Below are 27,020 nucleotides of genomic sequence, written 5' to 3' on the forward strand. Positions count from 1 at the left end.
CCTAATGCCTCAACATGTATTCCAGATCCAATTTAAACCAAGTATGAAGACTTCTGCCTCCGCGGCTTAGCAACAGTTTAATTCCACACAGCCACCGCACACCTCCCTTCCCTGCTGAACCAGTTCCTTTTTCCATTTCTCCTTCTGCAAAGGCCCTATGCAAAGGATTTGCTATTATTATTATTATCATCATCATCATCATCATTATTTACTTATACTCTAAGTCTTTGGCCCAGCTCCCAGACCCCACGCCCTCAGCCCCACAAAGGGTTTGGATTTCCTTGTTCAAGCCATTAGTACCATGTATTTGAGCTGACAATTCATCAGAAGGCTACGACCAATCGCATTAGGAATGGAGACCAGGTGGGCTCAGTGGCTCTTTCCTGAGGTTCTTTCCTTAATGTCTGTCTACTCAAGTTGCTAAAGGGCAAGGACCTCTGTCACACACTGCTGTGAGCCTTCAATGCTGCTGTGATGCAGCCAGCACACATTCCATTGAACCAACAACGCGCCAGGCTCCAGACTCGCCAAGACCCCGTCCTCCTCAGGTCAAAAACAAGGCTTAAGGGGCACTTCCAAGATGATACACAGCTGACACCAAGTGCCAACAAGTTTCCTAAAGCCCCATCCTACAAACAATCTGAAGCAGTTCACTTCTCATCTCCAGTGTTCCTTGCAGCTTGCCAAAAACGCAACTGAGTTAAACAAGCAAACACCGACGTCCTAAGATTACCTCTGCTCCCTCACAGCCCCTCCCCGAAAGTCGGCTGATGGGAACTCAATAATTGAGGGGTAAAAGAGGAGCGTCTCGACCCTGTTTGGGCAACTGTAGTTGTTGGTTGTTTGCTGGTTTTTGTTCGTGGCAGACTCCAAGTTCCCAAGTCTCTCCGCTCCCTTCTTTCCCTTTGTTCTTTAGAGCACGGAGCAAACTGCTTCAGGAGCAAACTCTTGTGCTACTCGGTAGCTCACAGTCCCACGTGCGAGGGGGCCCAGATCCTTGGACAAAGACTGCAGGGCGCCGCAGAGCGTCCAGAGGCAGGTGACAGGGCTGTGGGTTTTCCCTGCGCTGGCTTGACAGTTTCATCCCCGCCCACTGGCAGGAGGGCTCCAGGCCAAGCTGCACACGCGCGCGCCGGGGGCCATAAAAGCTGCTGCTGCTGCTGCTGCTGCTGCTGCCGCTGAGCTGGGACGCGGAGCTCGCCCACCCGCGGCTGGAGCAGCCGCTTCACCATGCACGTGAACGGCAAAGTCGCGCTGGTGACCGGCGCAGCGCAGGGCATCGGTAGAGCATTTGCAGAGGCGCTGCTCCACAAGGGAGCCAAGGTAGGGCCATCTGCCTGCCCACCCACCGTGGGACCAGCCCCGCCATCGGAGGGTCGCCGCTCCCCGGGGAAGAGGGGTGGGGAGGCACCGAGGCTGTGCCCAGCGTGCCCATCTTGCCACTACTTCCTAAAGTTGCCTCTCTTGAGCAGATCTCGAAAGCGCCCGTGAGCGTAATTGCTGTGTTTAGGGTCCAGAAGGGGCGCATTCGCCTAAGCACTGTTTGTCCCCGGCTACCCGTTACCCGAGCTACGCGGAACCTCCATTCCTTCCTTCCCTCTCGTCCATAGGTAGCGTTGGTGGACTGGAATCTCGAGGCAGGTGTCCAGTGTAAAGCGGCCCTCGATGAGCAGTTCGAACCCCAGAAGACTCTCTTTATCCAGTGTGATGTGGCTGACCAGCAACAACTTAGAGGTAAGATAGGAGGAATGGATTCATCAACTGGGAACAGGTTGGGGAAGTGCCACAACCTGGGGACAGCCTGGCTTGGCCAGAGTCTCAGGTGCCCACAGCCAGCCGCAGCGCTACCTGCTGGAGAGGGAGCTAGCAGAAATAGCTTGGATGGTGAGGCCACCCACTGATGGCGCCAGAGCCACCAAAGACGGGCAAGACTGCTGGAGAAATCTTTTCATTTTAGTCATTTGGCAGTACATAATGCATTCAAAGCCCTCTGTGTAGTCAGAAACACTGCTGCTGTAGTCATTATTGAATTACTGAAACTACATACAGAACATGCAGGGTAGGCTTAAGGACTGTGGCAGGAACTTCTCCCAGAAGGCTGGAAAGACATTCAGTAAAGTGGGGGCAGTGTTGCTCTGGGCTGGAAAGACTTCCAGTGAAGTGGGGGCAGTGTTGTTATGGTTTTAAGTTATCCCATGTTGGGGACATAGCCAGATGTTTTCTCTGTTTTCCTCCCTATCCTATGGTATTTTAAAATAACAACTGTAATGATGATACAGTGTTAGAATTGCGGAAGAAAAGTCTTTATCAGCCCTTCCTCACTGCCTTCCTGTTTCTATCTCCTCACTTAAAATAGAATAAAAGGAGACAAAACTGACAATGATAATAACGTTTTCCTCGTGAGGATTCCCTAAAGGTTTGCATCAAAAATGATCTTTTTCTTGGGCAAAATAGGAAAATAAGTATTTGAGTCTCACAGTTTTATTAAGAATACCAGGGATGTTATTAGGTTCGTTTTTAAACAAAAGGTAAGAAAAATTCTTTAAAAATCATTTTGATGCTCTTTGTCTTAGAATGACACCAAATTGTGAGTATCCTTTAAAATTGTGAAATACTTTGTAAGAGACTACAAATGAGCCAGTGTAGCTGAAAGGAGCACACCTACAGTTAAGAAAGTTTGGTTTAAAGAACATTATGTAATCAGAATCTGGAATTGCTGATCAAAATCTATAACCTAGATTACAGTAATGAAAGAAAACAGTTCTGTGCAAAATATGTTGCCAAAGGACAATTAACATAGATTCCACATAGCACTTTAGATCAAAAATTAAATCATGTCAAATCTTTTTTGCCAGAAGTAGACAACGTAAATCATCTAAAGGTTATTTCTATTTCAGTATATATAGTCTCACAGGTGACAACTGTCAGAGTCCCTGTTGTTCAGTTTCCCAGTATTTAAAATGAGTGCCCTTGATGTAGACATGTTCTGTAAGGACAAATGATTGTGGAGGAGGAAATTCAGACACATAGTAAGAGACCATCAGTGGGTATAGCGGTCAGAAGACACTCAGGTTTGTCTGGACAATCAGCATTTATGTGCACTGAAGGAAAACAGCACCAAATCTTGCAGCTTTGGGATTAACTTCAGCCTATAACTTTGAAAACTGCTACATTTAAATTCTAAAATGCAAGGCAGAGAAGATTTTTTGGGACAATCTAAGCATAAATCATTCTACAGAATAACAAATTGCAACACAGAGAATTTAGGTAAATTATTAAGAGTACTGTATAATATAAATGTCAGCAAGCATTAGACAATGAGTTACTTGAGCCCAGCTCAATATCATGTTAGAAAGAAGCTGTTGTGTCACGCACTAATCAAGGCATAGGGCAGGAATGTAGTGGAAACCAGAGTGAAAAAATTTTAAAGAAAAATTATACATCCTGTGTAACTAGCTGATTTCCTATAAAATAAGGCTGTTTCTGCGGCATAATGAACTGAGGAATACACTTGGGATGAAATGAGAAAAGAGAAACAAAAATTAATATTCCCTGGATGAGCTTTTCTGGAGCCAATTTAAGGCCTTAGGAAATAGGTTTTAAGTTCCATAAAATAGTAAACAGGTTTTTAATTGTTATTGTTCATGCCAGTATGGTGAATGTGAAGGATGCATTAGTAGGTCTTGACAATGTTTTAAACGAGTATCTTGCATACAGATTCATCTACTTTGGAACTGATTAATCCATGCCTTTCCAAATTATGTTTGGCAATTGTGAACAATTCTGTTAATTTAGTTCATTCAAAATTCACTTTGCCTTAATCTACTTTATTTGAAGAACTCATGTTATGTTAGCCTGGAAGCATTTGTGTACTATGAAAGAACAACCATAATCATATTCTGTAGTTTCAAGTAATAGAATAGAAATGACTAATAAACATTTTGTGGAAACTTTAAAATCAGAAGACCCAAATGAAAGGCTGTTCTGAGAAATAAAAAGTTTCTCAAAACTAAGATAGGAAATCCTAATTTGAACAATGTAAGGATTTTGCAATGATTGGATGTCTGATTGGACAGCATAAGTAACATTTAGGCCTCAAGTCTATGTAAACATTTTCCTGGTTGAACATAACTTATAAATTAACCAGGAATATGCAATAGTAATACTAGTAAAAATGAGAGCAGAAAATGAAGTAGTAAACATTAAAGTCTTAGTAATTGAATCTACTGAATGAATCATACTTTTAATCCATAGAATGTCAGGACTCCCTGGGATGGTATTAGTGGATCTGAACCCAGAAAAAGACTTGTGCTAATATAAAATTTCATCCAACATAGAACCACTTAGTAAGAAAGTCATTTGTCATAGTCTGAGCTACAAAGCTCCAATAACTCCTTTGATACAAAAAGAAGTGGGCTGGCCAAGTTGACATCAAAGAGCTTAAGGTGCTTCAGGTCTCTAAAATTTATTCCGCTATTATTCATGGAACTTAAATGTGCATGTAGACTACGTTAAGTTTTGCATTCAGTAGATTCATGATGTCTGCAAAATTCTTCATTTCTGGCAAGCTCTCAGGAATTGCTGTTTGATGCTCCTGGGCTGCAAACCACACACAGGGAAGTGAGAATTAGTCACAGCCTGCAGGTGTAATTTTCACTGTGAGCTCAGATAAATAAAAACTAATTTCATAGCATAGCTTATAATTTAAATGTATAAATGGAAAACAAGAATGCATTCACAATGTTGTTTTTTTCCCCTTATTAGAGACTTTTAGAAAAGTTGTAGACCACTTTGGAAGATTGGATATTTTGGTCAATAATGCTGGAGTAAACAATGAGAAAAACTGGGAAAAAACTCTGCAAATTAATTTGGTAAGCTTAAGTCATTTAATAATAATATGATACTTGTAACTGAAGTGTAACATATTATATTAAAATGCAAAATATTCATAGAAACAAAGTGATGACCTACATTCAACAAAATAATGACCAACACTATAAGAAAATGGATATAGAGAGCTTAAAAGACGCAAGCATTTCCTATTATAGTTAGGAAGACATTCAAAACTGGTCATTATAAAGTAAACCTGTTTTAAAATATTTTAAAAGTATGAGCAAAATTGTTGACTGCTTACTCAGATGTTGGCACAATAAAATACATGAATTAAAGTAGTCCGCCATCTGTTTTTTGTTTTGCCTTTTCTTTGAGACTTAATTTTCATCTACTTGAAAAACAGAGTTTCAGAGAGAAAGGGAAAAATAGAGAGAACTTCTATTTATTGATTCACTTCCTAGATGGTCATAATGGCCAGGTCTGGACCTGGCCAAGGCCATAGCCAGGATATTCTTTTGGGACTCCTTCATGTGTTCAGGGACCAAAAGCTTCGCCCATCTTCTACAGCTTTCCCAGATGCATTGGCAAATTGCTGAATGTGAAGTGGAGAAGCTGGGACATGAAAAACCATCTTCATCTATATATAATTATATATCATATATCTATATATGACTTGCAAGCTAAAAGTAGTTTTGACATTTTTAAATGACTGAAAAAATCAAAATAAGAATCATATGAAATATATAAATATTTGAAATTGGCATTTGGCATAGTTTTATTGGAACACAGCTACACTCATTGTTTGCGTACTGTCAGAGGCTGCTTTCACATCACAGTGGCAGAGTTCAAGAGTTGTGACAGAATCTCAATGGTATGTATTACATAAAATATTTACTATCTGATCCTTTAGAAAAGCTTGTCAACCCCCAACTAAACTTTTTTATTTGAAAAGTAAATCATAATTAACTTCTATGAATGTCACAGAAAACAAAGTTGAAATGGCAAAATTTGTAGTTAGTAAAAATTTTGACTGCAAATTGTTATTTGTATGTAACAATTTGTATTATACACTTAAGTCGTTCTCCAAAACCACCTAAAAGAGGCTTTTTATTGGTCAAGCCATAGCAATCCAAAGTTCCCATAACATTTGATATTTATTTATTTAGTTAGTTAGTTTTGCACACTGCATCACAAAGTTGTTGATTATTTCCTTTTATGAACACTTTTAATTAACATAATGGAGTTCAATAGAACTTGAACCTTAGAGAAAACAACATGCCTGAAGGGTTGTCATGGGGTTATGCTGTCCTTAGCAAGGTCATTCTCACTAGTCCTGTAAAACAGGCAAGTGCAAAGTATAATGTGCTACTGTGTGTATATAAATATACAGGGAGTGGCTCCTACTTCATGATATATTTCCAGGAATTATAAACCTCATAAAAACAAGAACCATGATGTTTTTCTTGTTACTCTCTGAATTATCAACACAGTATCTTGAAAATAATGCTTGATCAATAAGTTTTTGGCTTAAATTAAAACCCCCATGGGTAATTTCCTCATCATAATAACTGGTGGAGTAATAAGGATTATACTACCTCACAGAAAGAGCTGAATCTAAGACTTCTTGAAGGTGGAAAGTTGTTCCCAAACTTGATGGATTCTGAAATTCCTTTAAGAACAAAACACGTTGTTTTATAGCATGAAAACTCTCCTCCCAAGTCTCTTAAGTGTCTCTCTGATGTTCTTGGGCCATCATATTTGGAAAATATCTTTGAAAGTTATTTGCGAAGTTTTCCTCAAAGTCTTCCTGGAATTTGGATTGTAAACATGAATACATTTGGGAAGGATTTGATGGCTTTGTTTTTAATAAGACAATTCCATGATTGTTTTTATACTTTAGCCTTTGATATATTAAAATAGTGAAATATTTTCTGATCATGAACCATACTTACATCTTTTGATTAAATCATATTATGGTACCTAGTTTTTAAAACACTATTGAGTGTTATTAGTGAATAGCTGAATGTTAAATTTGTACCTATGTGTTAATAAATGTCTTGTAATTCTCTTTTTTTGTAATATTTCTATTTGATTTAGGTACAAGTTATTCCTTGGCTTACTTAAATATCCTTGATTGATAGTTTTATATCTCAAAGGACAAACATCAGCTTATCTACCACTTACAAAAGTTTCATATAATAAATCTATTGTACTCAGCATACTTGTTACTGCTGATTTTAAAAAGCATTGGTCTAAAACATATACCTCCATGTGCTGTCTTTGATGTTACCAACTGTTCTGCGTCTCTACACTCAAAATTATAATCCCATCATTTTCTTTTGATTCATATATTTCTAGGTGTATCTTTTTCTACTCCTTTACTTTCAGAATATAAATAACTTATATGTGAAATTTGTCTCTTGCTGATATGACACCTGCTTTTTAAAATTTTGAATATATTTCCCTTTATGTTTCTGAATTTAAAACATTTACAATTATTTTTGTAGTATTTTCTTTTTTAATGATTATTCTCTGCATTTTTTTCTTATTATTTTATCAGTTACTCCTCAAATCTACCAAACACACTGAATAATTTTATTTTTTCTATTGCTATCAAAGCTGTACTTTTAATCTATGTTTTTCTCCTTGACTTATTCAGAACTGTGAGTGTTGCAACATTAGGTTGTCTGAACATAGAACCATATAGGAACTTTAGAAATGTTAAAGAATTTGTTTTCATAATCTTAAGTCACTCTTCAAAACCACTAAAAAGACACTTTTTATTGGTTAAGCCGTAGCAAACCAAACGCACAAATTGCATGGCAATTTTCTCCCTTTAGCATAACTGCCAATATATTTAACAGTTTTGTCAGTAGTAGCTACAAACATTATTATAGATTAAGATTCTGATATTCAGTGAATTTCATAATGGACTTACCTACTGTGCCTTTTCTCTGAGAAGTCAGTTGTCACGAATTGTGTACAATGGTTGGAGTTAAAAGAAATGTGAAAAGTAGTAAGGGAACTATCATAGGTACAGGATTTGAATTCTTGGCCTCCAACTAGCTAGGAGGAGATTGCTTTTATGTTGTCTGAGTTGAATAAGTTCATGATCCAAGTTGGAAAGTACCGTACTACCTCTTCTGAAAATAGGAAATTCTAGATCAGATAAATGTCATTGTGACCTATCATCCTTGAAAACAACTTTGATAGATCCTTGCCCCCATTAACATTAACCGGCCTTTATTTTCTTGGAGCTCTGATGACATAGGCCACTTCTTGGTTCAACTTTGGGCATTGATAACATTTGTTTAATGTTACACAGAGAAAATAAAACGTAGCTTTAGCAAACCATATGTAACTTAAAAATATTACTTCCTCTCCTATTAGTATTCCAAAGGTATACCAAACATTGTCCTTTCGGTTTGATTATCTCTGTAAGTATAATGCAAACATTTGTGTTGGTGTACATAATGATTTTATTTTTCAGACTCTGCCCTGCATATAATTTGCTTCTTTGGATCTTATACAATTCTGTTTGTACTTTAGCATATTTTTCTGTTAGTACGCATGTACAGAGTTACTACTTAAAGAACTTTGCCCCTATCTATTCCTTTCGTGAAATCTTGTACAACATATTTCTGCCATTCTCAAAGGACTTGCCAATTTTACAACTTTTTGTTAGGATCACATTTCTACTTATTTATTTTAATCTAATCAACTGTATGTTCTTCCAATAGGGGACAAAAACTTTTATATCCTTACAGAGTAGATATTGAGCAATTAATTTTATTGGATATGTTGCTAATAAATGATATTTTGCATGTGTTAGATGTTCATCTCCATGTTTTATGCCATGTTTAGATGACTCTTCTTTAAAAATTAATTCAAGAAAAAAAAAGATGTGTAAAGACAGACACAAAGATAGTTACTTTAGTTGGTTCACTCCCCAAATGTCCACAAAAACAGGGGTTGGGCTCAAGTTACAAATATGAGTCAGAAATTCAACTCAGGTCTCCCAGGTAAGTGACAGGGACTCAATGACATGAACCATTACCTACTGCCTCTCACGGGTTTACATTACCAGGAACTGGAATCAGAGGCCAGCGCCCAGAATTGTACTTAGACACACTGATGTGGGGTAAGAGTGTCTTAACCAGCATCTCAAGCACTAGGCCACACACCAACCATAAGGTAATTCTATAAAATATCAGTGTTACCCGACAGCATCATCTGTTCTTTGATTTCTGCTACTTAGCAAAGTTATCCTACTTTAGTCTCCATTCTGATCATCTTACCTCTCTTGCCACTCAAGATACACACTAAACTTCTTGGCATCCTGTTGTTTCCACAAAGGATCCTATGCTTTCCACTTTGTGCAACACCAGCATCAGTGGAATTAAAACACAGCTTCATTATTTATAGTTCATAGAGAATGTCCAAGAAAGAATGAGTCTGAAAAAATGATCAAAGGTTGCTGGCAATTGGACAGAGCTAGACTTATCTTTGAATATTGATAAGACAATCTTGCATTGTGCTTCTTTAGCTTTTTCATGCTTTAATAAACCTAAATAGTTCATTTCCATTCAGGTGGGATTTGTAATCTAATTTTGATATAAATAGCATAGGTGGTATCTCAGAATATTCCAGTTTTATTTTTTAATAGACTAGTTGAATCAAGATTTGTGTTGGAAAAGATATGCATATGGAATCATTCAGAACTAGAGTTCAGTCCTGTACCTTTACATTATAGGAAGCGATGAAGATGATAACAGGAATGCTAAACAAGTAAACTGCTCCCAACTGTCCAATTACTTTTATTACTAGAAAACTAGCTCTAGTATGTGACAAATTATGAAGGCATTTTTAAGTTATACATAGCTTTAATTGGTGAAAAAACAGCTTAAAATTTGGATTACAATTATATTTCCAGTATTGCATTCAGAAGTTGTCTCTGTGTAACCAAAACTATAAAGTCAACATGCTAATCAGATCAAAATGCCAGTAATTTTCTAGGTAAAATTCAGTGTAAGATCTTCTTTTCTTTGAAAATTTGGTGCAAAACCTTAACTCCTTTCACAAAATGAATTAAGATGACATCATTGATTTCAATTATTTTGTGTTCTTATCTAGAAACATTTATAACCCTCCTTTTGCCCTGATTACTTGCTATTTTAATGATGCTAACTATAACATACATAGAATGCTAAAGGACTAAAAATTAAAGTATAACAAGAAACATTTTTCTATGGAAATCTAACAGTTTTTTCGTATATGTATATATTCTCATATAAATATCATTTATGCACAGCCAAAGTATCCCAAGAATAGTTTGAGATGTTACTCAGTTTATTACCAAAAACTTAAAAATAAAATTTAATTTTTTAAGGCAAATAAGATAAAGCTTAAATGTCAGGGAATTTTCCATGTGTCTGCATGCCATAGCTTTCCAAAACCAAAAGCGAAAGTGAGCAAAGCTAGAAATACTTGAGAATAAAAGCGAAACACCAATACCCGTAAACACAACTGCTATTCAGACACGCTGAAGACTTGGGTAGAAACTACCAGAATATCAGCAATTTTGGCCAGTCCACACTTTCCCCTCTTCTGTAAAGAGTTAACGTTTGATTTCATCCTTGTAAAGGGGATTATGTGAGATGTTATTCATTCTCCCTAAGTCCATTTTGTATCAAACTGACAGCCTCAGGGAATAGGGAATTCAATGTGCTTTTCTGCTCTAGAACCACTATTAAGTAAGAGAGGGAGCTCCAGTGTTTGTCTCCATGCTTATTGCATGGAGAAGAAGCGGAAAGAACATTAAAATAGAATTTCTATTAGAAAAAATAAAGCTATGTAGAAAATCAGTGGTATCCACTATTCTGCATTCTAAGATTCAGAAAAAATTAAGCCAAGTAGATGAATATGTAATCCTTGGATATGATAGTCATATGCTAAGAAGAAGGCTGAATAATTCCTTACTATTCTTTATAATTCTGATAATTATTCAGAAAATAAAAAGAATGTATAGAAAGAATTCTGGAAGATGTTAAGAATGAGTTACAGGAAGAGCAATGTTATATAGCAGGTGAAGCTGATGCCTATGGCTAGAGGTCCCCGCTGCTCTGCTTCCCATCATTAGCAACTTGCTAATGTGTCTGGCAAGGTGAGATGAAGATGGTTCACGTAACTGGACTCCTATAGCCTAGGTGGGACACATGGATAAAGCTCCTGGCTTTATCCTGGTCTATCCTGGTCTATCCTGGTCCATCCTGGCAGTTGTGACCAATCGAAGAGTGAGTCAGTGAATGAAAGCTCTCTCTCTGGTGCTCTTTATCTCTCTCTCACTCTGCTTGCTTTCTCTCTGTAACTCTTTCAAATTAATGAATAAAATATTTAAGAAAAAAGAAGTTGAGGTAAAGTGACAAAACACTATTGAAACATCATCTGTATCATAAAAGCTCAGGTGACTAAGTGGAATTCTGCAGAGATATATTAAATTCCAACACTATTGGGCAAATAATAATAAGAAAAAAAAAACAATCTAGGGACAGTGCCTACCTTAACAAGAGGGCAGGGGAAGCCCGGTACAGTGGTCTAGTGGCTAAATCCTTGCCTTGCATGCACGGGGGATCCCATATGGGCACTGATAATGTGTGCTGGCAATTTGTGTTGAGTCTGCTCTGCTTCCCATCCAGCTCCCTGCTTGTGGCCTGGGAAAGCAGTAGAGTGGCCCAAAGCTTTTGGACCCTGCACCCGTAGGGGAGGTTCAGAAGAAGCTCCTGGCTCCTGACTTTGGATTGGCTGAGTTCCAGCCATTGTGGCCTCTTGGAGAGTGAACCAGCAGATGGAAGATCTTTCTCTCTGTGTATCTCTCTCTCTCCGTAAATCTGCCTTTCCAATAAAAATAAATAAATCTTAAACAAAAGATGAAAAAAAGAAAAAAGTGCAAGCTCTTTCAAAAATTTCTGTAGGTATCTGGAAAAGCAGTAAGAATTGTGGTGAGTGACTAGATGATGCAGGCTGATAGTTATGTTGCTCTTCCTGTTTTTACCTCTGGTTTAGGTTTCTGTTATCAGTGGGACTTATCTTGGTTTGGATTACATGAGTAAGCAAAACGGAGGTGAAGGTGGCATCATTATCAATATGTCATCACTGGCAGGTAAGGAGACTATTGAGTTAGTAGTGAAGGTTTTTAAAAATCATGTAAGCCACAAAATAAACCATTGAATTATATTTACCCTCAAGTTTGAAATTTAATATATGTTTGATTTTATTTATGGTTCTATGGAATTTTAAATTGTGTAATAACAAGATTTTGAACCATGTGCTATTTTCTTTTATTTGAGTTTTTCAAAGGTTGTTGTGACACTTGTAAGCATGTGCTAGCAACTTTAATTGAAAACTACTGAAACATAGTTAGAGGTTTCCCGTTCCCATGTGAGTTTAGTAAGAGTGTGTCATTTTGTAAAAGGCATATATGGTATCTGGACTATGTCAAAGACCTATAACCTATTGACTCAAACATATCATGGCTTGAGTATAGTGTAAGGTTATTCCTCACTTGTAGTTGAGCCCATGGCAAGATTCTTCTTGCATCTCCATCTTACATCCTGTCAGTCAGAAAATCTGGCTGACATGAGGTCTTCATCTTTAACATGGAGTCCCCACAGGTATGGTGAAGCTTCCTCTACCAGCAAGAGAAAATGGACATGGATGAGGCATAGACAGCTGTTCTGGTAAACTTCCATCCCAACAGTGGTAAACTTCACTTCTGCTCACATTGCTGTGAAGTGTTTGATGATATGGCTCACCTAACTGTAAAGGAGATTGGAAAATTCTTTCTTGCTGTGTGCCTAACAATGGATTTAGTGTATAGTTAAGTGGCTTTGTTACAGCTCGTAACCCAAAACTGTTTTATTCAGGACAACTAATAACAGCTGATATCTTATTCTTCAATAGTAGCTATGACTTTCTGACAAATTTTTTTAAGGTAGTGAGCCAAGTAATTTTAACAGTGTAGAGAGAAAATATTACCAATGGTTCTTGATGAATTCAAGTGAGAGTGTGAGATTTAAACAGTCTGAAAATATTGATCGTAAATCTAAACTATTCATTGCCATATACATATAATGTATATGAGCCACAAATAGCTTTTATATTAGACTTGAAACCTAACTCAGATATCTCAATATGTATATGTAAATATCACAAAATTAAGTCAAACTCAAAATCTGAAACATTTTCAGTCTCAAGCATTTCATAAAAAAGATTAACTGTACTGATGCTTTAAATATGTTATAATAATAACCAGCTAATGAGTGCTTACTCTTTACCTGATACAATATGCATTATTAAGTGCACTGCAGGCATCATCTAATTTAATCTTCATAGTACCATGTGAAGTAGACTATTTTCTCCATTTTGAAAATAAAAGAACTGAGGCAAGAAAGTGTAAGTATGCTACCCAAGTTTACACCACAAGTAAGCAGTAGCCTGGAAGTTCACAGAGACAGTAGGATAGAAGTTTCCTCTTAAACACTACATGATCTATCTTTTTTGTAAATTATCTGTTAATCTATCTCGCCATCTGTGTTTATCTCAGCCTAACAGGAGACTAGAAGAGACAAATGCTGTGACTTGAATGAACTAGTGCAATCTGCCAATCTCTTCAGACCTCCTGGGCATTGATTTAATCTCAGGGTTACATTTCTAAACCTTCATTGAGAACTGAAGCTTTTGTCCCATTTGGTATACACTGTGAAGTCCTGAAAACATCTGCAGAACTTAAACCTTAAGTCGCTGTGATGTGTATGCTGCTTTATTGGCGGAAAACGTGCTTTGTCACTTGCTCTGCTTGCACATCTCAGAAACAGTATTTGGAATCATGTGCGGGTCTTTATTCATGAAGCAATCAGTTCAATAAATTTAATGACAGGATTGTTTGGGTTTTAAATCACCGTTTCTAGCAGTGTTAACAATTTAACATCATATGAAGATCATAGCATTCCAAACTGTTTCTTCCACTTATTTTCTTCCATTGTGTAAGGTCACCTCACTTGAGAAGCTTAGTTAGCTTCTCTTTGTCCAGTCTGTTAGGATTGCTGTCTTCTTCATGTCTGCTGGTCATCCCTCCTGCCTTGCCTCTATACCTAGTCTGTTAATATTGCTTCCTTGTTGCCCCTGGCCAGTAAGGTCTCTGTTGCCTTTCTTTCCACTCAGAGCTTTCACTAACTTGTCTTTATCTCACAGAGTGCTAAAAAGAATGGATATGTGTGTGTGTGTGTGTGTGTGTGTATAATTCATGAACTAAAAACCTCTAATCCTCCCTAATGAGATGAATTTGATAAAAATCTAGAATATTTTAATAATGGAAAAAGGCAAAAGAGAATCACTCACTCTGTCTTTATCGTTCTCCCAGAAGTGGCATCACTAACGTTATATCATGAATCTGAGCATCCAGAGATGAGAGGACAAAAAACCTCTTAGAGGAGTTACTGAAGTACTGATAATGTTGACTTCCCTGATCTTTCCCAAACCTTCACTCCTCAAAGCTGCTGACTGTCTTCAAGGATTAGCTGTGGATAATATTCAACTTAAGCAGGCTCCAGTCTCATCATCTCGTGCATAGGCTTTGTAGAAACGCTCCCTGTCGTAGTTAAAGCTTAAGTTGACACACTGGTTTGGGCAGAGAAGTTAATGAGTAATGACTAATGACGCAGAGTTTCAAATGCAATTAATAGATTTAGCAAACAAGAGCAGTTAAAGTGGAGAGTGACTCCTCAGCGTATTGAGGGATGGGTGTGCTCCAGTCTGGAGCCCCAGAGGTTGTTTTCATCATTTAACCACATGAACTCTTGTAGTATATCAATTTTGTGAATGCAGTATACAAGCCTGCACTCATGTTGTCCCATCCATTCTCAATTGTTAAATGAAAAGACAGTTGGAAGGAACAACAGTGAGGAACTAATTTTAGGTTAATGCAGATGTTTAGCCCATTGCCATCTCATAAGTCACTCCATAAGAGTAAAATTCTTTATAATAACCAGTTACCAAGAACAGTGGAAAGAAAAAGTAATTGTCACAAAGATAAGGAATATACCTATAAACTCTGCTCTGACCTGTCTACACACTCAGCTCCTTAGGCCTTGATGTTCCTGATGGACATTCTCTGCCTCAGAAACACGATACACAGTGACTTCTGTTTTTATTTTTGAGGATCTGATTTTTAGAATTTAAGATAGTAGCATCTCAAGGAAACTTGAAAGATCAAATAATAGCTCAGCATGTTTTAAATAAGAGTCCACTTGTCGAAAAAAAAGAGTCCACTTGTTGACTAATTTTTTTATCTGAACTAATTTATAAGTTGCATAAAGGTATAAGTGTAAGATTTTCAGTTTAAATAGCAAATTCAATTAAATTATACATGCATTGAGCATTTTTAGGAAGAAAATGCAGATAAATAAAGGGCCATCAGGAAACAGTTTTCCTCGAATATCTCACTAGGATTAAACTGGGTCCTGATTCAGCTTCCAGGCATCAACACTCCATTCTTTGACTCCATGTTTGTTGAGAAGCCAGCTTGCAGTCTGTACAGGGATATTCTTTGAGTAGTAAAGAGTTTATCTCAGTTTCTTCTGGCCACAGTACAGGCAATGAGTAAACTTTCAAGGAGGACTTTGGTGGAACACTAGGACCTACTTTCTATAAAAACCACTGGAATGTATGATTGGATTTTTCTTTCTGTAAAGACTTTCTATTAAAGAAGTCATAGCAGCTATGAAAGCTTATGTCACATCTTGATGTTATGTGACACTCTATGCCTTAACCTGGTGGCAAAAGTGAGAATGAGTGAAGGCAGCATCAGATAATGGTCCCTTTTGTGAAGTATAAAACAACGAGGAAGTTCGTGTGACTTTGGTCAACTTTATGCATGAACGTAATGAATAGATGCCAACTAATTGTTTATGCTTCCTCATATTAGGGAAGTGGTAATTAGACACACATGGGTACACATTTTCCATTCTGATGGTAGAAAAAAAATCTGTGAGAGTTTCAGGTCTTTCCTTGTTGACAAACTGCTGAGCATCAAGACTTGTCATCCTCAGATTCATATTCTAGTTCCTGTAGTTGAAATATTTTTCATATTTACACTGCTTTACACATTTTTCTCCATTTAGAAGAAAATATGCTTGTGGATTCACTACAGTTTCCCTTTCTTCATGAAGACATTTCAATTTTCACACAAAGCCTTTAGACCATCTACGAGTCATGAGATGTGAGGTTGACTTGATTCTTAATAAATATAAGTGGACATACAGAATACTAAGGATTGGAAAATTAACATGGAATTCAATTTAAATTTTATTTGTCTAAATAATTTATTCACTTCTTAAAGGTATGAAATTTCATTTATTTTAATGCTACACATATGTAGATTTAGATAGTTATAGTTATTTTAACAACCCCTGACCCTTTAGTGTCAGTATCATGAGTGGTTTCAGGAAATATTTCTTTTTATGTGGGTATAATCTCTCCCCCTATTGACTTTTTTGTAAACTTATAGTTATGACAGACATAAACCTGCTACTTCTACAAAGAATTTTTTGCATCTCTGGAAGTAAACTTGCATAATGGCACTCTTACAATAAATACATTGTACAATGCTGTTCGTAATTCCTTTGGTGATAGTGTAATTTTCCTGTGCTTATGGGAGCTAATTTACAAGATCTTTTTAAAATGCATATTCATTGTTCATCTTTAAGCTACTAAAATTCCCTCAGAAGGGAGAACTGACAGGTTTGATTATTCAACCTGTTAATTTCCAACCCAGAGACATTCCTATTAATTTTGCACATTTTAATGAAATATATTTAAAATTGAACTTCAATTAATTTGTACATAAATTAATATAAATCATATTTATTACACATGTACCAGCTAAATCCATTTTAAGTGAACTGCAGTCTGATTGCAAAGTTTCAGAAATCAAACCTAAATTAGTATATTGTACCAGATTTGGGGATTTTCGTACAAAAGACACCATTTCATTAAAACATGCACGTAGATGAAAAGGTAAATAAGCCAACAAAATAATAGTTTCAGATATTTCAACTTAAAGGGAAAAAATTAACTTTAAGGTATACTTTTCATAAAAACAGAGTGCCAGGAACTGTTTTCCAGTAGTTTTTCAATACATGAGCTTTTTTAAGACCATAGTTACTCTAGGACCCCACAGAAGATGGAACAGGTCACAGCAGTTACCTCTCCAAAGGTGACAGAGCTCATACTGGTGGATTCTGAGTCTGAATTCAGTCAGCCTAAAACTTAAGTTCCTAAAACTATTCTATAAGCACTCTCTGAGACATTATTGTAAACCAATTTTATTTTACAAAATATTTGTGGATTCATAGCAAAACTCTACTAACAATACAGAGAATTCTCACGTATCCCTGCTTCTACAAATGAGGGATCTCTCCCACTGCCAGCATCTGCCGCAAACGAGCCTGTTTGTTACAACAGATGAACCTATACTGACTAGTTTACATTACTGATTCTTTCATACGTGTAGGCACATGTGCAATGACTTCTATCCATACCACAGATTATGCACAGTAACTTCCTAAAAATTGCCCTAAAAATTCTCTGTCCTCTGTGGACTTATCTGTTTCTCTCACCAGCCGCTAGGAATCAATGCTCTTTCCACTACTGCCATAGACGTAGACACAGTTGGAATGGCACAGGATGAATTACTTTCAGATTGTCTGCTTTTGCTTAGTAGTATCTATTTCTGTTTCTTCCTTGTCTTTTTTTTTTTTTTTTTTTGAGAGCTCTTCTTTTTAGTGCTGCATCAATGTCTTAGAATTGATTTAGCCACTTATCTACTGAAGGCATCTTGTTTATTTCCAAGTTTTGGCAGTTACAAGCAAAGCCACTATAAAAATCATTGCAGCTTTGTGTGCAATAAGCATTTTTCTTTTTGTCAAGTTTTAAGTTTTTTTTAATATTTTGGATAACAATGCTTTATTGTGTATACCTTTGCATATTTTCTTTTCTAGTCTGGGGTTTGTCTTGCTATTATCTTGATAAAAGGATTTTTAAAAAATGTTCAGGTAGAGTAAAAAGTGACTTTTTATAAAACAGTTGGCTACCATTGGTTACAGCATTTCAATTTGTTTAAAACTAATTTTTATTACACTTTGTACTTATTGGTACTGAGCACCTCTTTCTGACAAGAATCAACTTCTATCAAAATTTTAGAGTCAGTGCTTACTACAAAAGAAAGCAGTTAAGTAATATGAGAGCAAACACCCCATATCTTCCTCTCCAGAGCTCAAAGCAGAGAAATTTGGGATGTTCAAATATCTGGAGTTTTAATTGGAAATTAATGTGTATATCTGTGTGTGTGTGTGACTGTGAGTGTGTGTGTGTGTAGGAGGTGGCAGTTAAAGGGGGATTTAAGATGATGAACTTCCACCATCTAAGTGGATAAAATCACTCTGGGAAAGAATATAAGCAGAAAATCAAAGGCGGTCAAGGGGCAGTTACAAGTTTTCCTGCATGTTCATGGGCCTTGGCAAGAAGTGCTGGCAAAGGACATGAAGATGTGATCAGGAAGTGTGAGGCAGGAGACCAAATGAAGGAGTAAAATTCTACAAGGAGAGCATAATTGTGTTTCTGGCTTCTGAGAAAGGTACGAAGCAGAGTTAAAATAGGAATTCAGCCTTAACAAGACATTGCTCCTTGGCAGCTTCTATAGGATCCTCTTGAGTTAGGTACTCAGAAGGAATCCTGATAAGAATGAGCTGGGGAGTCAAAGGACAGATAAGGAAAATGGGGACAATGAATATATTGACTCCTTTGAGGACACTCCTGACAAGCAAAATGACAGGCTGAGAAACATGTGAGGTCAAAAGATATTATTTTTATATGCATAGTACTGAGGCATGTTTCATAACTCAGAGAGTGATTCTCATTTGACTCTGCACCTGTGAACGCTCTAAGCTACTTAAATCATGGCTGCCATGAATATGTGTGCATGTTATAGGAACCTTAGGGAGCACAGTTCATAACAAATGCCACGTAGTGGTGGTCCTTGAGTAATTTCATGCACACCAGCACAATTCTATATACTGACCTACATCACCAGGCTCAGAACACAATTTTTGTGTGAAGGTCAAAAAATTTGCATTACATGTTTCTGGTGTAGGTCTAAGGCAAATAACAAAAGTATAGTTTATCAATTCTAAAGCTAAATCACAATACCAATAATAAATGTGCAAAAAAAAATTGATCTTTAGATTCAATAATAAATGCTTGATGTTTAAGAAATGTATACATCCAATTAAAGATCATTATTTTTAAAAAGCTTAAAAAGGAAGCTTTTCTTCTTCCTTTTAGCCTCCATTTTCAAAACAGCAAATGGAGAGAGGTAGTATATGTCTATATTGAAAATCAGTTGGCAAGTTGGAGACAGAGCCTTGCAAATGATCAACATACACTATCTTCTCAAAAATGAATCTAATTGGACTAAATGCAATGATGGAAAACAGGACTCTCCCTCTTCATGTTTATTTTTTCCAAGACATTAATTTATTTAAAAGTCAGAGTTGTATAGAGAGATAAGAGACAAAAAGAGAGGGTGGGGGTAGGAAGAGAGAGAGAGAGAGCAGTTTGATGGCTCACACCATGAATGATTGCTGCCATGTCCAGGCCTGGGCCAAACAACAAGCAGGAGCCTAGAAATCCATCTGTGTTTCCAACATGTGTGGCAGTGGTCCAAGTGCCATATTCTGCTGCTTTCTTAGTGTTAACAGGGAGATGGGTTGGTTATAAAGCAACCAGAACTTAAACTTGACATCTATGTGGGATATCAGTCTCATGGGAAGAAGCTTAACCGGCCTGAACACAATGCCATCACCCATTTATTTACCTTTTAATACCACCAAACTGAAAAACAAACCAAAAACATCGATCAACTCATGAATAAGCAATACATGCAACTGGTGATATGTCTTCATCAATGAGTAGTCATACTGTTCATCCAAAAAATAAAATGAACAATTGACACACACTGCAACATCTACGCATCTCAAAATAATTACTCTGAGTAAAAGACTCATAGAAAATATGATCTCAGAGTTCTAGGAAGTGCACACAACAATGGCACAAAGCAGCTCAATGAGCTTGGAGAAGAGAGGATATCAGATAGGAATTATTAAGGGGCATAGGAATCTCTTAAGGTGAGGACTACGTTCATTGTCTTGATTGTGGTCATGGTCTTATTGGTGTGTTCTTCTATCAAGGCTTACCAAATTGTATGTGTTACATACATACAGTTTTATTGAATGTCAATTACACTTCAATAAAATGAAGCCATAAAAATGTAAAGAAATAAAAAAAAAACAGTTCCAAAGTCTGAAATTGATTTACATAGTCTTTTCTTCAATATTAAGAAGAGGAAGCAATGTAAAAGTAGACATCTTGAAGAATAAAAATGAAAATGTCATTAGAATGGTGCAAGATTCGTAAAACCAGATGCGATTTTAAAAATGTGAACATGTCCTTTTACCTTCTGGTTGCCTTTAAAATTCTACCTTTAAAGGAATGTGTTGATTTCATACTTGCGTATGCTTATGCCAGGACACAAAAAGCAGAATTGGTTTATTTCACTCTCCTGACACTTTGAACAATTACGAGTCCAGAAGTTTATCAACTGTGCATATGCAGAAAAACTTCAATCTTATATTCATCTTTGGCAACATTTGCGCATAATATTTTCTGGTTTTGGTGGATGTGTGAACTAGCTTACTCTAATTCAACTTCAGGCTGCATTTCCTGCCATAGGGAACATCATCCTACAACCACTGCATCTGCCTCATAAAACATGAACACTAACTTAGAAGAACACGAAGCAGCGATGCCTGTCTACCCCTCTTTATTTTGTTAAACTCTCTAACATATCTAAGTACCCTGGGGGGACATCATAGATTCTTGTTGACTACCACTGATAAACTTAATTAACTTACACATTTTACTTAATCCACAATAATCACAAGAAAATCAACATGTTATATACTTTGAGATCACTGGGTAGACATGTCACGTGCCATCTACCATCCTCAAGGATTTAAAATGCTCCTAAGCAAACATACTTTATAAATTGAGACCTGGCAGCCAGGGGAGTGGTTAAGGTCTGTTATTTACAGCTGAACTTTGGCACAACACTCTCAACTGATTGGTGGTGTTCTGGGAATAGTTAGCTGGGTGGGGATGAGCATGTCTCACCAGAATAATTTAGCATTATTAACATGACATTTGATATTAGCAACAGTAATCGGAGATCATGTTTTTTTTTTACTAAAATCACAAATTTTAAAGCCTAGCAGTAATACAAATTAACCCAAGAAATTAGCTAAAAACTGAAACACACAAATGACTAGTTAAATGCTACTGTTGATTAGCAAATGAGAAATTAAGAAAAATAACCATGACCTAAATAATCACTTCAGTAAAATAGATTTTTCTTGACTCTTAATCTCCTTTTGGAAGCCTCGGTAAGCTGAGAATCACAGAATTATGACATACAAATGCTCTTACAAAAGTTCATGGATAATGTGTATTATGAAAAAACTGCATTTCAACATTGTACTAGAATAACTAATTCCATTTACACAAGTCTTTTGAAGTAACATCACATATTCTCTAACACAGCGTTTAAAATTTCTCCAGACCATGAATTTAATCAGTTGCTATTATATACATATAGAAAAAGATTTTTTTAAGATTTGTTTTTATTTGAAAACCAGAGTTACCAAGAGAGAAAGAGAGACAGAGAAAGAAATCTTCCATACTCTGGTTCACTCCCAAAGTGGTCAGCATGGCCAGGACTGAGCTCATCCAAAGACAGGAGCTAGTGCTTGCTTCACATGCTTGAGCAGGGGCTCAAGAACTTGGAAAAATTTCTGTTGCTTTCCCAGGCTGGGCAAGAAGTGGAGCAGCAGGGACTTGAACCAGCACCTCTATGGGATTCTAGCACTGCATGTGGGGGCTTAGCTTGCTATGGCACGATTCTGGCCCTATACATAGGAAATTTTAAAATTCTATAGTAAATTGAATTCTATTTAAAGAAAAAAGTGATCAGCAATTTTTACTGCTTTGTCATCATCCTAAATGAGAGCTCAAGAATATCTAAATATCTAGTACAAATAAAAATCAAAATAAGTTAACTTTTTGTTTTAAACTCTTACATGCATCCTATGAGACAAATTGCTGTCAGTGAACTACATAGCAATTTAAAAGCAAAGACTGATAATGTCCAAGTTCTTTTTAGGTAATTCCTACTGCCATTTGAAAGTGTTAAAAATATGTAATATTTACCTTTTAAAATTGAAAATTGGGTGGTAATTCACATGGTTATATTTGTGTTAATTTTCCTTCAGTTCCCAGAAAGCTAAGCAGAAGAGAGGTTTGGCTGTGTTCCTAGGTGTAACTTACCTTCTGATATACATTCTGGAAACTGTAAGTGATCAGGAGAATAAATTAGCCAAGTCTACTGAACTTTATAACACTATATAATTTCAATTTTATGTCATTTCCAGATTATTTTTAAATTGAAAGAGCTATAAAATGTTTATGTGGCAGTCATTATTGTCTACTCTTTTTAAGCCAATTTGTATCTTTTATTTATTGCAGGACTTATGCCTGTGGCACAACAACCTGTTTATTCTGCTTCAAAGCACGGAATAATTGGATTCACTCGTTCAGCAGCGGTGAGGATATAACTATTGTATATATTTCTCTTTGTATACACATCTTTTGATATTATGGAGAGAATTCAGAATCTAGAATGTTTATAAAACCAATAAAAAAGTAAAATTATACTTGTCCTTATTATCGAAAAATAGCTCTCAGATAGCAAAATGAAACAGTTAAAGAATGTTATTTTTAAGTGAAATGGATTCTAACCTAGATGCATTTTTGAAAAATACCCAAAAGATAAATGGCAACAGTACTTTTTTAGGATTGACTCCAGATGTAAACATTAACATCAGGCTTCCTCAAATGAGGCATGCACGAATCTCCAGAGAGTTCCATTTTCACTGGAGAGACAATGAGAAGGAGTGACCTGGAAGGAGAAGGAAGAGGCGGGACCTGTGACTGCCTTGGCAGAGCTATCAAAGACAACGAAGTGTCCAACAGAGCAATAGAAACATATCGACACAGGATTGCTTGTGGTGCCAAAAATAATAGACATATGAATAGTAACTATTCAATGAAAAAATAAGTCAATTGATATTTAAGTTTATTGAAAATTATTATTTACTTGGAAAGATTTAATCTTTAAACATAAAGCTAATACAGAACAAAGAAAAACATAAAGATCAGACTTTTTTACTTAATATTTTCAGAACTATGAACTTATAAAATTATCTCTCATTGTTCACAGTCAGTATGTTTTAAGCAACTACTGGCACACAAGTTATCATTGATAACTAATGAAACATTATTCCTAGAAGAAATACAAAATTAAGAGAGAAAACTGTGCCAAGGCAGACCTCAGAGGAACCATGCATACCAATGACTTAAATTTCTTCTTAATATATATTCATAAATGTGTTTTAAGCAAATAGTCTCTGCTATATAAAAATTACCTTTCAAATAAGGTTAGTTATGAGTTTCAACTCTCAGTTGCTTAAGTTCAAGTTTCAGCAGAGTTAAATAACTAAGAACAGCTTAGGTAGTTGTTTCCAGAGGTCTCCAGTATTATTGCTTTTTTCAAAAGTTAACTAGGTGAAAATTGATTCTCCACTTCAGGTGTGTGTTCTTTTAGTGTCCTACTGCTTACTGGTCTTGTTATAAACTTGGGAGGATACCTGACTAGTATTTTTTTTTCCACATCAGTGTCTTTTAAGTGGATTTAATTGCCCTGTCCATTTATAAAACTGCTGAAACATACACTTCTAATTGACAGATGGCTGCTAATCTCATGAACAGTGGTGTGAGGCTGAATGCCATTTGCCCAGCCTTTGTCAACACACCTATCCTGGAATCCATTGAAAAAGAAGAAAACATGGGTCAATATATAGAATATAAGGATCATATCAAGGATATGATGAAATTTTATGGAATTTTGGAGTAAGTAAGGCAATGCCTTTTTGTTGTTGTTTTTACCTGTTGGAGTTAATATACTATCTAATTAAATAGTAAAGAGCAATAACTTAAATTTGAGAAACTAATGCAAGCTTTCAAGCTTTGAGTTAATGACATCTCTGAAAAAAAATGACGGCTTCTGAATAGCACATGTTTATGTATTATGAATTTTACTATGAAATAAAGTCCCATTAATCTGTTCAGTCATAATAAAATATTATTTATAAAATAATGATAGTTAATTAAATTAATTTAGTCATGGAGGTAATGGTACCTTCTCTCTCTACATTCTAAGCAACACTAATTATACATTTGCAAATTGTTACCTAGCACCATAATTTCAACCAAATTAATAAATACAATAAATGAATTCTTTCTCCTTATCTCATTGATTCTATCTCAATTTATCTTTTAATTAATTAATTAATTAATTTTATGAATACAGTTCCAAAAGCTCTGGTATTGCCCCTTCCTCCCCTCTCCTCCCACTGATTTCCCCTATTTTATTACACCAATATAGCCTCTCAAGAATAATCTTAAGTCCATCAGTCTGCTATTTAAGTGTATCCTGACATTGTAGGCATGGACAAAGGCAGAGGGTAGCATCCTATTGTCAAGATATATTTAAAACTTTCATTGGGAGTCCATCTTTTATTGTTCTTCACATCTTGATGACCATATCTGTTACACAGTTCCTCTAGATGATTTTATGTACATGCATGTTTACCTATATATTCTTGATCTTGTATTTTGCATGAAGGTTGCCTCATATCAGAGAGAATTTGTGATATTTTTCCTTTGGGGATTTACTTATTTCACTGAACATAATGATCTCTAATTGGGACCATTTGGTTACAAATAGTATTATTCCAGTATTTTTAGTGGCTGAGAGGTATTCCACGGAGTAGATGCATCTCAGTTTCTTTATCCACTCCTCTTTTGATTGGCATCTGGGTTATTTCCATGCATTTGCTGTTGTAGATTGTGCTGCTGCAAATATCGGATTACAGATCACTTTTCTTCTGTGGATTTCATCTTCTCTGTACCCAGAAACCATCAAATTATTAGAAGAAAACACAGGAAGCACTCTACAAGAAATTGCAGTTGGGAAATGCTTCTATCTAACTCTGTCTCTTACACACACAATTATGTTGAGTTATAGTAGTTGAGACCTTCACAGCACAGAATAATAGGATAAAATCCTAGTTCTGCCACTAACCATGAATTTATACATCAAAACTGTAGGCATCTCAATCTGCATAAAATAGGGGTATTACTAAAACAAACTTCAGGACTTCTGAAAGACTTCAATATGACGATATACATAGTGTACTTGTGACAACAATAAGTAAATGATAATACATTCAATAAATGCTAGCTATAGTTCATTATATTTCTCCTCAAACATTCCTATTGGGTAAGTCTAAGATACACTGATATGGTAAAAATTTTAAAAACTATCAGCTTATAAATGTAAATAATGAGTATAAATGCCTCCTATCAGAATAGTAGATGATTAAACATGAAAATATACCGCTAAATTTTGCATATATCTAACTGAAAAACCTGGACCTAGTACCAACTTAATAACATGCGTGTATTCATCACAGGTTTAAAGTTGTCGATTCTTCAGAAAATAGCTTAAAATGCAATGCTTCTGTACTTAATTCCCTAGTTTTTAACTTCTAGTGTTTTCTTTATTTTTAGCCCATCAATGATTGCCAATGGTTTAATAACACTCATTGAAGATGATGCTTTAAATGGTGCTATTATGAAGATCACAACATCCAAGGGAATTCATTTTCAAGAATATGATACAATGTTATCTCCTTGAACATCTTATACATGAACTGTAACTGAAAATGAGTACAAATGACTGATTCACATAATTATTTTCATCTAATTTTACTTTTTTTACTGAAATGTTACTTGGATGTCTTCTTTCAGAAATATCATGTTAAGTTTTCTGGAGGCTTTTCTTCTTGCATTTGATGCAAACTATTGTAACAAAAAAAGTTATATAAACCAAAACTAGAATGTGAAGACATATGATCTTTGCAGTCTAAATAATGATTAAAACAAAGGCTATCAAAGTAATATTTTGTCTTTCAGAATACGTATTTTCAATCTGTGGATCATAAATACTGTTTTTAACAGTATTAGCTTAAAGGAAGTTGTTGAATTGCTATTTAAATCAAACCATGTATAAAAAGCTCAGTTTGTATGTTCACACTTTAAAAGAGGAAACTACAACGGTAAATGTATAGTTGTAATAATTCTACTTGTATATCACCTTGAAGCTAAAATTTTCACTTCCTTAAAGGTGTTGCATATTTTGGAGCCAGTACTTGAGAAATGAATATCAGTGTGACTACACCTCAAATGAAACATCTGGTGTACAGAATAATTATAGAAAATATCTGAGACCATTGATCTACCATTCTCGCCATTCTGCCTCCCAAGAGATAGGAAATGTTTCTTTTCTCTTAACCTAAGAATTTAATTAACTCCCAAAATCTCAGGAATAATAATTTTAACAGTTATAGCTGAAAAAGATGTTAATGCTGTCATAATTTTGTATTAAAGGTATGCATTTTAAAAAATTCACAGCTTTTTTCATTTGTATCAGTTTCAAAAGTGCCTACCTTTCAATAAAATGTTTTCATTCTAATCTCCATTAATGATTTAGTGCTTTATGTTTAGCTATTGAGGAGGTAAGGCAATTGGCCCTAGCCACAAGTGTAAATGTTTTTTAATATATGCTAAAATTCATAGCAATACTGAGGAAAAACTAGCTGCAATGTTGTGCCTTTTTAGCTGCCAGATATTTTAAGATATAATGATTAAATGAATAACACTGTCTCAATTAATAACAGTGAAAGCACAAGATTTCAATCAATTTCTAAAGTAAATATTGTATAAGTGACTCATTCTGCCTGCTAATGCCAAACCAGCTTACAGCAAAAGTTAACCATGTGACACTGATAAGGATTTCCTAGACTCACTGGAATTTTTTCTTACATTACTGATTTTAGTCC

General features: G+C 35.8%; 1 protein-coding gene across 1 annotated transcript; it reads left to right on the plus strand.

Annotated features, from left to right (window-relative positions):
* The first annotated feature begins 1,057 nt into the window (after window positions 1–1,057).
* Window positions 1,058–25,872, plus strand: HPGD (15-hydroxyprostaglandin dehydrogenase). The gene is made up of 7 exons (XM_012931443.2): window positions 1,058–1,323; window positions 1,611–1,734; window positions 4,765–4,871; window positions 11,896–11,992; window positions 22,525–22,601; window positions 23,804–23,967; window positions 25,690–25,872. Exons 1-7 carry the CDS (start codon window positions 1,231–1,233, stop codon window positions 25,814–25,816), a joined length of 789 nt encoding a protein of 262 aa, XP_012786897.1. The 5' UTR covers window positions 1,058–1,230; the 3' UTR covers window positions 25,817–25,872.
* Window positions 25,873–27,020: the final 1,148 nt, after the last annotated feature.

The sequence above is a fragment of the Ochotona princeps genome, chromosome 11 (assembly GCF_030435755.1).
Source record: "Ochotona princeps isolate mOchPri1 chromosome 11, mOchPri1.hap1, whole genome shotgun sequence".
Taxonomy (NCBI): Eukaryota; Metazoa; Chordata; class Mammalia; order Lagomorpha; family Ochotonidae; genus Ochotona; species Ochotona princeps.

Bases quoted from the DNA above. Each gene is read 5' to 3' on its own strand.
- HPGD (XM_012931443.2), top strand. From the start codon at position 1,231: ATGCACGTGAACGGCAAAGTCGCGCTGGTGACCGGCGCAGCGCAGGGC. The intron at 4,872-11,895 runs GTAAGCTTAAGT...CCTCTGGTTTAG, and splicing joins AAACTCTGCAAATTAATTTG to GTTTCTGTTATCAGTGGGAC. The intron at 23,968-25,689 runs GTAAGTAAGGCA...CTTTATTTTTAG, and splicing joins AAATTTTATGGAATTTTGGA to CCCATCAATGATTGCCAATG.